Below are 12355 nucleotides of genomic sequence, written 5' to 3'. Positions count from 1 at the left end.
CCTGTACCCCTTTTAGGTACTGGAAGGGGCTATAAGGTCTCCCCAGAGCCTTCTCTTCTCCAGGCCGAACACCCCCAACTCTCTCAGCCTGTCCTCACAGCAGAGGGGCTCCAGCCCTCAGATCAACTTCATGGCCCTCCGCTGGACTCGCTCCAACAGATCCATGCCCTCATCCCAAGACACATCTGGATTGCCTTCAGAAGATGTCCCTCTCTCCACTAACAGCAGCTGGATTAAAGGACAATTCTGTTTCAACCTTAAACACCTTGGTTAAGTATCTCAACCTACCTTACCTTGGGTCCTTCAGTGGGAGGAAAAAGCAGCTTGCCCACAGCTGCAGAAGAGCTGGCAACCCCAGGACTCCCGATTTGCCTTTCCTCCGCAATGCAATTCATCCCAGCTTGCCCAAAACTGGGACCCGTTCCTTTTCTGCTGCCACCCAGCCCCAGCACCACACCAAGACGTGGACATTATGCACAAGTCGAGCCATGCTGAAAGCCAAATCTCATCCCAGCATGTTGCCTTTCAGCAGCTGGTATACTGCAGATGAACATCTACAAGCGGGTTCTTCAGCAGCGCTGAATTCCTGTCGCCTAAAATAAAGGCTCATTCTCCTTCGTTATCCCTCCTGCTCTACGCTGGGCATTGAGGCATTACGCTGAGTTAATTTTAATAAGTCGCTTGCATTCTCCCTGTCTCCTTGCAATACTTTGTCACCAAACTGTCACCGGCGTCTGCCAAGTGTTCCTGGCCTGCAGCCAAGGAAGCCATGAGACGTACATTATTTACGGGACAGAAAAGGTGCCTGCACCATGCAGAGCAGCGTGCCCTGCAAAGATGCAAAGATTTGCAAAGCAGCCACATTTTGTGATGAGAAAAACTTCAGCGAGAAGACTTGGGACCCAATAATCAAATGATCAATGGAGGATATTGGTGCCTTTGGGGTTTGGAGCAACTTCACACCATGTCTTGAAGGAGAGAGGGTTTTTTTTTCCTCTTTAGGGTTGATGGGGCATCCTGGCATTTGCTGGTTCCCAATGGCTTTCAGCAATATTCGGTACCAAAGGCTGACTCTGAGACAAGCCACTATGGCTCAAGTCAAGTGAACGTGTGCATGCAGCCCCCAAGAAGGTCACCCCAAATAACCCATCACAGAGCTTTTCACTCCCAGAAGGCAGTAACATTACTATTGGCATTTTACAAGACTCCCCGGGGCACTCACTGTTTCTAGCACTATTTGCAATTCCAAGCCAGCAGCTAACTTGAAGCAGGCTAAGTCATCCTCGAAGGAACCTGTCCCTCTCCCTTGGCTGTGGAAGGAGGTGAGGACACTCATACCCATCGCCTGGAAGTTTAGCTAGAAGAAAAATTCCACTGAGTCAGCATGGCCCTAGGTGGTCACACTGTAAAGGGGTAGAAATGAGCAGCGAAAAGTCAGCAACTCTTCCTGAATCACAGCACAGGGTCGAGCTCCAAATTCGCCAGGTGTGATGATAAAAGCCTTCTAAATGTGACTTGTGACTTCTCCCCCTGCAGCATCGTGAGGTTGTTTCTGGCCATGGAAAGCTCTTGCTGCATTGCAGCCCCCTGCTCACCAGGCCTTCGTTGATGCTATTTCATAGAATCATGGAACACCAGGTTGGAAGGCACCTCAAGGATCATCTGATCCAACCTTTCTTGGCAAAAGCGTGGTCTAGACAAGATGACGCAGCATCATATTTGTACTACAGCAGCCCTGGAGACCCCAACTGAGAGCCTCTCCCCATCCCTGAACACTCACTGTGTGGTGTCTCCACCAAACAGCACGTAGTCTAAGCAGACACAAGCAAAATAGACAGACAGCAAATCACATATGACTTTTGTACAAGAAGAAGGAAGCTCATCTTTTTCTCCCCAGCTCTGTCCACCTTCTCGGACAGGGCTGTTTAGCTCAAAAGTAACATGGTTTTGGATATAGGCTTATCCCAACGCTTAGGCACCTCGAAACTGGAGCTGTGATACCCGCAGAGCACATCTCTCCTGCCTCCACCCAGTTTTAAGTGGACCTACGTATTCCCCAAGGATGTCCAGAGCAGAACACCATGAAGCTTCAGCCCAGGGCTACAACAGCTAAATATGCAATTAGAGCCGTTAAAACCTGATGAAGCTCAGATGAACTGTCCCCATCCCTCTCAAATAACAGAGAAGCAACAGGAAGAAAGCACAGGTGTATGTGACACCATCACACGGAGCAGTTTGGGGGGAAAAAACAGGGATATTTTTTTGGTTAAGCACTAGTGACACATGGGAAGGGTTTTGGGGGAGATGGGTGGTGCATCCCCAACCCCCACCATGCAGTAGGACCTGCAAGAACCCCATGCAGATCCAGGTTCGAGCCTGGTTCTCTCACAAGCTGCAAGAGAAAGACTGGGTGGATTATTTTTGGTGATCCCAAGACCAAAGGCACTGCTCTCTGCAACGTGGGCTGTTTGGTGAAGCCCCAGGGGTTGCAGGGAACTGAGCTCAGGTAGGTGGAGAACAACAAATGCCAGATGACTGTGTGCATCAGTTAGATTTTTTAAAAAAAAAAAAAAAAAAAAAAAAAAAAAGCAAGGTTTGGTCAGGAGCTCTGTGTGAAGGAAAGGGCAGGCATTGCAAGAATTCAGAAACAACATCCTTAGGTGGAGGCTGGCAAGTTATGGAAGAAGCCGTGTGCGTAAACAGGCTTTCGACGAGGAAGTTGGCAGAAGCACATGAAAAGGCTTCGGAGGGTTTGCGGGATTTCACATGCCTGCACACCAGGAATGGACCAAACCTGGCCACCCGGATTCCTGCAAAGTTCAAACCCTCCCATCCCGTTTGGCTCTGGGCAGAGTCGAGGGTGGCCACCTGCCATGCAAGGGTGCTGTCGGGCTGGGAGCAGGACTGCAGGTGAGGGGGATGCTCAGGCTCACCACCTGCGCGTTTCCCCCCATGTGTGGCTCTCCATCAGCTCAGCAGCTGGGAGGGAGGAACTTCTGCGTGCCCATGGGTGGGTTGTTTGCTACGTGGTTGGTCCTACTACTGCTTGGACCACCTGGAGATGTAGCCACTGAAGACACCTAGGCTCGGGGCTTGAGGCCCTGCAGCACAGAGCAGCTCAGCCAGATGTTATGGCAGGATCTCACCACCCCAGAGCATCACCCTTTAAGGATGAAGCCCCATCCTACCCGACCTCGCAGAGCACCAAGGGGCTCTGGGTGCTGCAGTGGGTCCTTGAGAACGGGGCAAAGGGGCCACCTAGTCCAGCATAGTGGAGAAGGGGGCAAAATTCAAAGCAGGTGCGAGCAGGTGGGATGGATGTCATCCTGCACCTAAACCCCAAGAGCACCTAAACCTTCTCTCCGCTCTCGTGTGGCAATATAACCCCCGGAATAACACGGGGACTACCGCACAGCCCGAGGGAGATAATCAACCTCCATCACCCCCCACGACCTGAACCCCAAAACACCTCAGCGCCCGTGGTGGCAGGCTTAGGTCTTTTAGCGGGTGCAGCTGGGGAGAGAAAATGTGTGATTTATAGGGCAAATAATAACCAAAGCGCAACCCCAGCCTCCCTGCAAATGCTGAGAGCAGATATTTCCAGGCGGCCTCCCGTCACTGCCAACGTGAATGATCACCAGCCTCCTCGTCATAAGCCTTTAAAGCAACTCTCTGGAATTAAATCAGCGCGTTGCACGGTTCCAGCCCCTTTCATCCCAAGATCTTCAAGCCCTTTACAAACAATTCTTTAATTAAGCCTCCTAAACAGACCCAGGGAGTATCATTACCGCATCTGCTTTGCTGCTGGGGAATCAAAAGCATGGCGCTGCTAAAATGGCGTGCAAAAAGGTTGCGAGAACCGTATCGAAGGTCCTCCCGACAGCAAATATATGGCACGCTCCCCTCCGGTGCTGATTTTAAAACTCTCTGGTTAACAAATTTTTTTTCTCCTCCCATAGACGTGGCCGCGATTGCCCGCTCCTGCCCGCGTCGAGATTAGTATTCAATGGCTCAAATGGGTTTTAAAAAATGCACATCTTTGACAGTCTGTCTTGGACAAACACGAACTCCCAGTCCCAGGGAGCCCGCGCAGCTTTGGGAATGAAAAGGGGTGTTTTGGCAACAAGGATTTAAAACCCATCAATCTGTGCTTTGCTTTGAGCCGGGCAAAGGGTTGATTCTCCCGTAAAACCCCTTCCTGCCTTTTTTGCCCCCAGGACAGCTTTGAGCTGCGTCTCTTTTTAATCCTCTGAGAATAAAAAGTATTGTTTTTCTCTTCCTGATACAATTTTGCTATCATATCCCCCCCCCAGCCCCGTGGGATAGCAGATCTAATATGGGGAAAGAATAAATAAAATAAAATGACCTGTGAACACACTGGTACCTCTGAGCCGCTGGCAGGCTGGGTGAATTTAAAGATGCTTTTTGCCCGATGTCAAGTTCACCACACCTCTTCTACACACCGGCTGTGCCTTCTCTGGGGCTGATTTTATTCTAATTTACGGCAGCGAAATAAGGGGGAATCTCTGCAGAATCAGGGGGTTGGGATGATAGGAAGCTGGAAGATGGTATTCCTAGCGAGATAGCTGTACCCCAAAATAGCTGCTTTTAAAAACTTGGGCAACCTTGGGCTGATTCTGCTTTCTCCCGCGCACAACATTGTCACCTTCTTCCTCATGACACCCCCAAAACATGGTCCGAAATCCCCAACTGCCGGCTCACCCACCCTTTTCACATCCAAATCAAACAGAGCAAATCACGCGGGCTCCATCCCAATTACTATTAAGACACCAAAACTCTTACAGTTTCACATACAAACCCAACTTCTTCCCATTTTAAGGGGGAAAAAAAAGATCAATTTGAGTAGCTCAGATGACTGCAGCCACTCTCAGCCTTAGAGGTAAACACTGCTGGGACTCCAAGCCCAAACACCCAGCAAGGAGGGACGCCAATTTTGGCCCCTGAGGAAGAAAATCCCGGTGCCAATACCCAGGGAGCAACATAAAAGCGTCTCTAAGGAGCTTATTTCAAAACTTAAGAGCAGCACTAATGGCAGAAAACACCGTTTTGAAGGATTTAATCAAATAATTTCCGAGAAAAAATGTAATAGGATCACTTGAGAGTGCTATAGAAACAGGTCCCCTCCATCACCTTCCCACTAAAATCCTGGTTTGTACCAGTCCTTATTTATCACTCCATTTTGAAAACCAGAACAAAACCTTCTGAGAAGGCAAAGTCAGCTAAACTCAGCTAAATTCTGGCCAGCACATGAAAAATTGCATTAACAGCTCTCGCTTTATGCCAATATTAATGAGGCTGAGGCTTCTAGAGTTTTAACGGGAAGTGAAATCTTCTCTTTTGAAACTCATGTTGGCATTTGGGGGGAGACGGAGGCTTCACACCTGCGAGCCCACCGAGCCCCCGGCGCCACGAGTCGCGAGAGGAGCAAGAAAAATGGGGCAGGTGAAGATTTCAGCTGGACCTCCGTGAATTCGCCCCACAGTTAAACCTCCAGGGCCCTGCCTCCACTTGGGCTTTTACCTCCAGATAGTCCCCCAGCTTTTGTTACCTTGAATAAAAGCACATTCAGCTCAGCAGAGGCTCCGCTGGGAGACGTGAGCCACAGCAAGGTTTCAACTTCTTTTGGTTTGCTTTTTATTTTATTTTAATTTTTAAATTTTATTTTATTTTATTTCCTTTCATTTCATTTTACTTTATTTTATTCCATTCTATTTTATTTTATTCTATTTCTTTTTTTTATTATTATTTTCCCCTTCCCTCACCTTCCCTGAACGCAGGGAAGAAATACCCCTCTCCTCCCTGCTTTTATTCACTTTTAAAATAACCCGTGCATTTCCTTTCCCCGCTACTTTTCGGTGCTGGTTTATGGCCATCTCCCTGACCAAACACCCTGCCGAAGAACCAGACCTCCCTCTGCATCACCCCCCACCCATTTCCCCAGCACTACCGCAGCACCCCAAAAACTCTTTCCACTCCCCGGTGCGACGCAGCCCCCATCCCACATGGATCTCCAAGAAGTTTATCCTTCTTCCCCGACTCCACCATCAACTTCCACTGGGGAATTGCCAACTCCCACCAGCTTTTTCCCCCGAAAAAGTCCCTTTTCCCCCCTCTTTTCCCACGCCACCTCCACGACCCACGGGTGAGGGCTCACATTCCGTCGGCGCAGCACCTGGCGCGCTGGACCATCGCAAGAGCGGCCTTCCCAAACCCAACCGAAGCTCTCCCCTCGTTCCACGGGACCCCAAAGAGCGTGAGGCTCCGATGCTTTGCCGCATCCATCACCCAAGACCCCAAACCCGCGACCGGGGGGGGGGCTTCGGGGAGGTGGATGAAGGCGTGAAGGAGCGGCGGCGTGTTTAGCTCACACCGTGGCAGAAAGGACCGAGCGCTGCGGGCTTTGGCGACCCAAGTTGCCGCGGAGGGTTTGATGTGTTGAGTTTCTGAATGAGCCGGGGGGGGGGGGGGAATTAATCAGCCCGGGTTCAGAAAGCGGGTGGGCGCTCAGCATCCCTGTTTATTTTCCTCCGTTCTGCCCAATTCGCTTCAAAGTGGGGGAAAAGGGATGGGGGGGGGGGGGGGGGGTAAAAAGGAGAAGGATGCTGGAGGTGGGGGTGTGTTGAAAAAGCAAGGCGGAGGGCAAAAAGTGGGGCAGCTGGAGGGGGGGGGGAAAGGCATGGGGGGGGGGGGGGGGGAGGGGAGGCGGCACTTACCGAGCAGCAGCAGCGGCAGCAGCAGCGGTACCCGCATGGTGTCTCGGCGCGGCCGTCCCCGCCGCGGCTCCCGGCGCTCTCTTCCCCGGCGGGGCGGGCGGGCGGCCGCTGCCCTCCCCCCGGTCCCCGGTCCCGTCCGTCCGTCCGTCCCCCCCCCCCCGTCCCCTCCCCTTCTCCCGCCGCCCAGGGAGGTGAACCACCGCCCCCCGCCCCGCCCCCGCCTCCGCCCCCCCCCGGCGCGGAGGGGAGAGATGGGGCCGGGGGGGGGGGGGATTTGGGGGATGCTGGGGATGGAGGGTGGCTGCAAGGAAAGGGGAGGGGGGATTGTCCACATGCGGGGGGAGGGGGGGGATTTGGGGGTTTCGGCGGGGTGGGGGAACTGGGGGGTTGGAGGAGATTTGGGGTTCTCGACTGCACGGGGGGGATTTGGGGCTTCGGCGGGTTGGGGGTTTGGGGTTCCCATCTGCATAGGAGGGATTAAGGGATTCTTGGGGGGGGGGGGGGGAGAGATGGAGGGTATTTGGATTTCCCATCTGCATAGGAGGGATTAGGGGGGGGGGAGTTGGAGGGGATTTGGGGTTCCTATCTGCATGGGGGGGGATAGATTCCTTGGGATGGGGGGGTGGAGGGGATTTGGGGTTCTCAGCTGCATAGGAGGGATTAAGGGGTTCGTTGGGGGGGGGGAGTTGGAGGGGATTTGGGGTTCCCATCTACATGGGGGGGGGAGGTTGGTGGATTCCCTGGGATGGAGGGGGGGAGGGGATTTGTGGTTCTCAGCTGCATGGGTAGGATTAGGGGTTTTGTTTTGGGGGGGAGTTAGAGGGGATTTGGGGTTCCTACTTGCATGGGGGGAGCATTTGAGGTTTCGTTGGGATGGGGGAGTGGAAAAGATTTGGAGTTCTTAACTGCATGGGGGGGATTTGGGGTTTTCATTGAGGGGGGTTGGAGGGGATTTGGGGTTCCCATCTGCATGGAGATGGCTGTGTTGAGGGTTTTCATTGGGATGGGGGTTTGAGGAGGATTTGGGATTCCCATCTGCCCATCTACATGGCGGGGATTTGGGAGTTTGGGGGGGGAGGGGTTGGAGGGGATTTGGGGTTCTCATTGGGATGGGATTTTGAAGGGGGGGATTTTGGCTTCCTATCTGAATGGGGTGTGTGTGTGCTTCATTGGGATGGGGGGTTGGGGGGATTTGGGGTTCCAATCTGAGTTAGGGGATTTTGTTGGGATGGGTGTTTGGGGAGAATTTGGGGTTCTCAACTGCATGACAGGATTTGGGCTTTTCATTGGGTTGGGGTCTTGGGGGGGAGGATTTCGGGGGGGGGGGTTGGAGATTCTCCACAGCATGGGTGGGATTTACGGTCTTCATTAGAGTTGGGGGCATGAGGGGGGGGAATTGGGGGCTTTTGCTGGATTTGGGGGTGGATTTGGGGTTTTTATCAAAGGCGGGGTTGGGGGCATGTGTGTGATTTCCACCTTCATGTGGAGGGATTTGGGATTTTCATTGGGATGTGGGTTTGGCAAGCGTTTGGATTTCTCCCCTGCATGGGGGTGAATTTGGGGTTAGCAGTGGGATGGAGGGTTGGGGAGGATTTGAGATTGTCCCCCTGCATGGGGACCTTTGGGGTTTTCATTGGAATTGGGGGCTTCAGGGGGGATTTGTGGTTTTCATTTGGATGGAGATGGATTTGGGAATCCTTCCTGCATGGGGGTATTTAGGGTTTTTGTTAAGATGTGGCCTTGGAGGACTTGGGGTTCTCACCTGCATGGGGGGATTTGGGGGTTTTGTTGGGTTTAAGGGTGGATTTGGGGTTCTCATTGGGATGGGGACTTGAGGGGTAATAGGATTCCTCCCTGCATGGGGGGCATTTGGGATATTCATCAGGGTGGGAGGTTTGAGGATGATTTGGGATTCCCCCCTGCATGGTGGGGGATTTGGGGGTTTTGTTGGAGTTAGGGGCTTGGGGGGGGGATATGGGGGTTTCATTGGGTCAGGGATGGATTTGAGGTATTCATCAGGATGGGGGCTTGGAGGGGGATTTGGGTTTTTCATTTGGATGGAGGTTTGTAGATTGATTTCAGATTCCCACCCGCATGGGTTAGGATTTGGAATTTTCATCTGGATGGGGACTTGGGCATCAGTTTGGGATTCCCATCTGCATGGGGGAAATTTGGGATGTTTATCAGGATGGGCATTTGGGGGTGGATTTGGCATTTTCATCTCGAAGAGGGTTTGGGGTTTGATTTTGGATTCCTGTATGGATGGGGGTTACTTGGGGATTTTCATCTAGATAGGGTTTGATTTGGGATTCTCCCCATGGCTGGGGGTTGATTTGGGGTTTTTATCTGCAGGGGCGGGGAGGTTAATTGGAGATTGCTCTCTGCAGCTACACCCCCTGCACTGTCTGTGCTCCAATGGAACAAAATTCCCCAGATCCCTCCTCTTCATCCCTAGTGACACGGGGAGTCCCTGGAGAGGGAGATGGGGAAGACCCAGGGGATGTACGGTGTGGGGGCTTGCTGGAGGGGTCATTGCCCTGGCGAGGGGGCAGCACCCCACCACTGCACCCCCTCCAAAACTAAGCTATGCTTTCAAATATTATTCAAACAAATTATTGTACATCTGCATAAGAAGTTTTCTAAGAAAGGTTTGCACCAGTTTGAGAATGTCTCGAAGGAAGCGATATGCCCAAAGCACTAAGGACAAAATTATTATCAAATCTTTGCATTTTTTGTGGCAAGAGGGAAGGGCGCTGAAAGTTTTTTATCTAGTGTTCAGGCAAGGAGCGCTCACTGCAGCTAGGGAGGAGACTAAAAATAAGCTCAGAGCTTTGCACCGAATCCTCCCCCTTTGCACTGGCAGATCCAGCTAAACCATGAACCTTCCCAGCCTGGACCCAGAGGCGGTAAAAATAACCTTCACTCCAAAAATGACTCTTCAAATTTGGTTTTCTTTCCTGCGATCGGTTAAAGGTGGACTTTCTTCTTGCAAGGTCACCTTGAGAAGACTTGAGGAGAAGGCTTGGGTTAGCTCGTTCAGTCCTCCCTACCTGTTTTGCATGTTGTCCCCAGAAAAAGCTCCTCGTCCCGATTTTAGCTTCTGGCTCAGTGCTGGAGAGATGCTTTCCATGTCCCTCAGCCCAGCCTCACCCCCTCCGCTACAACTCTGCGTTACACAGTACCTAAAAGCCATGAAGCTCGAGTTGCAATAAATGAATGAATGTGTTGATGCACATTATTCATCTTGCCAGTACTAGCGAGGCAGTTCCTTCTCTCCCTGCAGAATATTTTTAATAACAGATCACATTTCCCCCCCCAAACACACACACATACACATACTCTCCCAATCAGCATATTTTTAGTGTTAACTGCCGAGTCAAGACAGCCTAAGGAAAAAACCCGAGCTGCATCAGTATAACGGCATCCCTGGGGTGGAGAGGAGGAAAGTGATGCTGAACTCCTCGAACCCTCTGTTTAGTGCACCAGCACCCGTAATACACTGCAAAAATATCACGTGGCACATTGCTCTGGGGTAACAGTTCCTGGGAGACTGGGGATCCCCCAAGGTGGGTTGAGTCTCCACGGTGGGTGAGGGCTGTGGCAAGAAAAGACAAGAGCAGAGCTCCCTTGGCAGCAACTAAGATAGACCGAAGGGAAACAGAATGGCCTGAAATCCACTTAAAAATCAGGCTGGCTTCAATGGCCATTGGTTTTGTGCTGCAATGATTGTCCTGAGCGTTAGGAGGAGAAGACATTCATCTGGCTGGCCCCATCAGCAGATCTGAGCTGTACTGGTCCTTTGGCCTTGTTCAGGGAGGAGGAAACCTCACCCTCTGAACATTTGATGCCTAAGACTTTTTAGATTGCTGATCTGGGCTGCAGGTTTCCTCTTAAATTATCGTAACAGGCACCCTGCCCACTTACGCAGGGAGTTTTGCCAGTTCTCAGCAGGGTTCTGCTCCTGACATGCCTGTGGACCTCCTTTTGCCTTTAGAGACCAGGAGGAGAGCGCAGCCACCGCAGGGGGAAGGTGGATGCTGTGCAGAAAACTTCCTTCAGGGGTTTTGCGATTATCGTTGGATACTCAAATTGTAATGGCTCTGCCGTCTGTGCTGGGTGTTGCTTCTCACTCAGCAGGGCTATCTGCAGAGGGTCTCCAACCTTCTCTCTGGCTTCTCCCCGCTGCATGGTCCTGCAGCTCCTCCCCTGATGCAAGCCTTGGCTTATGGCATTTACTGTGGTGGATAAATAACGGCACGGCCTCTGCTCCTTCGGAAAACAGCCTCATCCAGAAACATGGTGTTACACCTCCTTTTCCAAGGGGGTGGCAGAAAGGACTCACGTTATTTCCGCCGCTTCGCAGGGTGCAGGCGCCTGCCCGCCTCCATCGGCTCAGGATCTGCTTCTCGTCTCTGCCGCAGAAGGGATAATTACTGAGAGGGTGTCGGATCAAGACTATGAATCATGAGCAGCTGAAGGAAAAGAGAAAGGGATATTTAGCATGACTGCTTCAAAAGCTGGATGTCTGTTAAAGCATATCCCGCTCCGATGCCTAACCGTCAGCTGGGCGAAAAGGTCAGAAAAAGGCCTAACTGGGGAAAGCGGGTGCTTCTAGGGGTGTCAAAAAGATGTTGGCGTTTCGTAGAAAGAGGTAAATCGTCTTTTGCACCCAAAGACACGCAGCATTGCTAACTGGGACCTTTATCGCCAGTGTCCCAGCTCTGGAGGTTTTCCTAAATAACAGCATCACGGGGTCAGGAAATCATGTAAAGGCTTTTGGTTTGAACTCCAAACATGCAAAGGCATGCCTTAGAGGTGCGGAGAAACCCTCTGGAGAACGGTCTGCACGCCTGCTGGAGACACAGGAATGAAAAGATAAGAATTTACTCTAAAATGTAGTATCGGCGTTATTATTATTTAAAATCTCATGAGCTTAAGTCACTCTGGCATCTTTTTTTAAACTTGATATTGATGTGATAACGCACACAGATTCACGTATGCTTGGTTCCTTGTGTCCCAGCTAAATATTTATCTAAGATTGTGAAAGAGCAGAACAGGGAGCCAGTAGTTTTAAGGAATGTAACTCAGCTGGGATTGAAACTGTCTCAGGAGGAGGAAGACTTCATGTGACACAAGATTTCTTTGTTGGGGAAACCTTAAGATGCCTTCAAGGTTCCCCAAAGGCTACAGAAACCCCATTTCTTCTGCCATTTAAAGGTAAACTGGACAAAGGAGAATAAAATGTAGCATAGGAGACGCTCTTGTGCCTCACAGCTCTGGGATAAGTTCCCAAAGAAAGCTCTTTCTTCTCTGTACCATGTAATTCCTTCTCAGCTGTGTTCAGATTCGTCATAACATTTGACTGACGTCTCCAGGCATCCTTACAATATTTACCTCTTCTCACAGAAAATGACTGAGGAAAACCTACGCAGCATGAAAATCCTCGGGCAGAGATCCAACTTAGGATCATTTAACTTGCTGGTAATCCGATTTTCTTGAACGTCATCACCTATCTTCCTTGTGCGACGGGGCACAAAGTAATAACGTTTGGAATTCAAATTTGGGGTTAAGATGGGAAGACAAAAAGCAGCGCATGGGGCTGATACCTCTGGCATGAGTAC

At 51.2% G+C, this 12355-nt stretch overlaps 1 protein-coding gene across 4 annotated transcripts in view; it reads right to left on the bottom strand.

Moving 5' to 3' along the window:
• The window catches only part of PODXL (podocalyxin like), a 47148-nt gene extending 40347 nt beyond the window's left edge, over positions 1-6801 (bottom strand). For all 4 annotated transcript variants that reach the window (XM_082498161.1, XM_082498162.1, XM_082498163.1 and 1 more), the window contains exon 1: positions 6735-6801. In XM_082498161.1, the coding sequence (XP_082354287.1) occupies positions 6735-6771 (37 nt within the window). In that variant the 5' untranslated portion in view covers positions 6772-6801. The remainder of the gene's footprint in view (positions 1-6734) is intronic.
• Positions 6802-12355: the final 5554 nt, after the last annotated feature.

This window comes from Vanellus vanellus (assembly GCF_965231255.1).
Source record: "Vanellus vanellus genome assembly, chromosome: 1".
NCBI lineage: Eukaryota > Metazoa > Chordata > Aves > Charadriiformes > Charadriidae > Vanellus > Vanellus vanellus.
The sequence above is the reverse complement of the archived record's forward strand: the minus strand, read 5'-3'. Positions and strand labels throughout refer to the sequence as shown.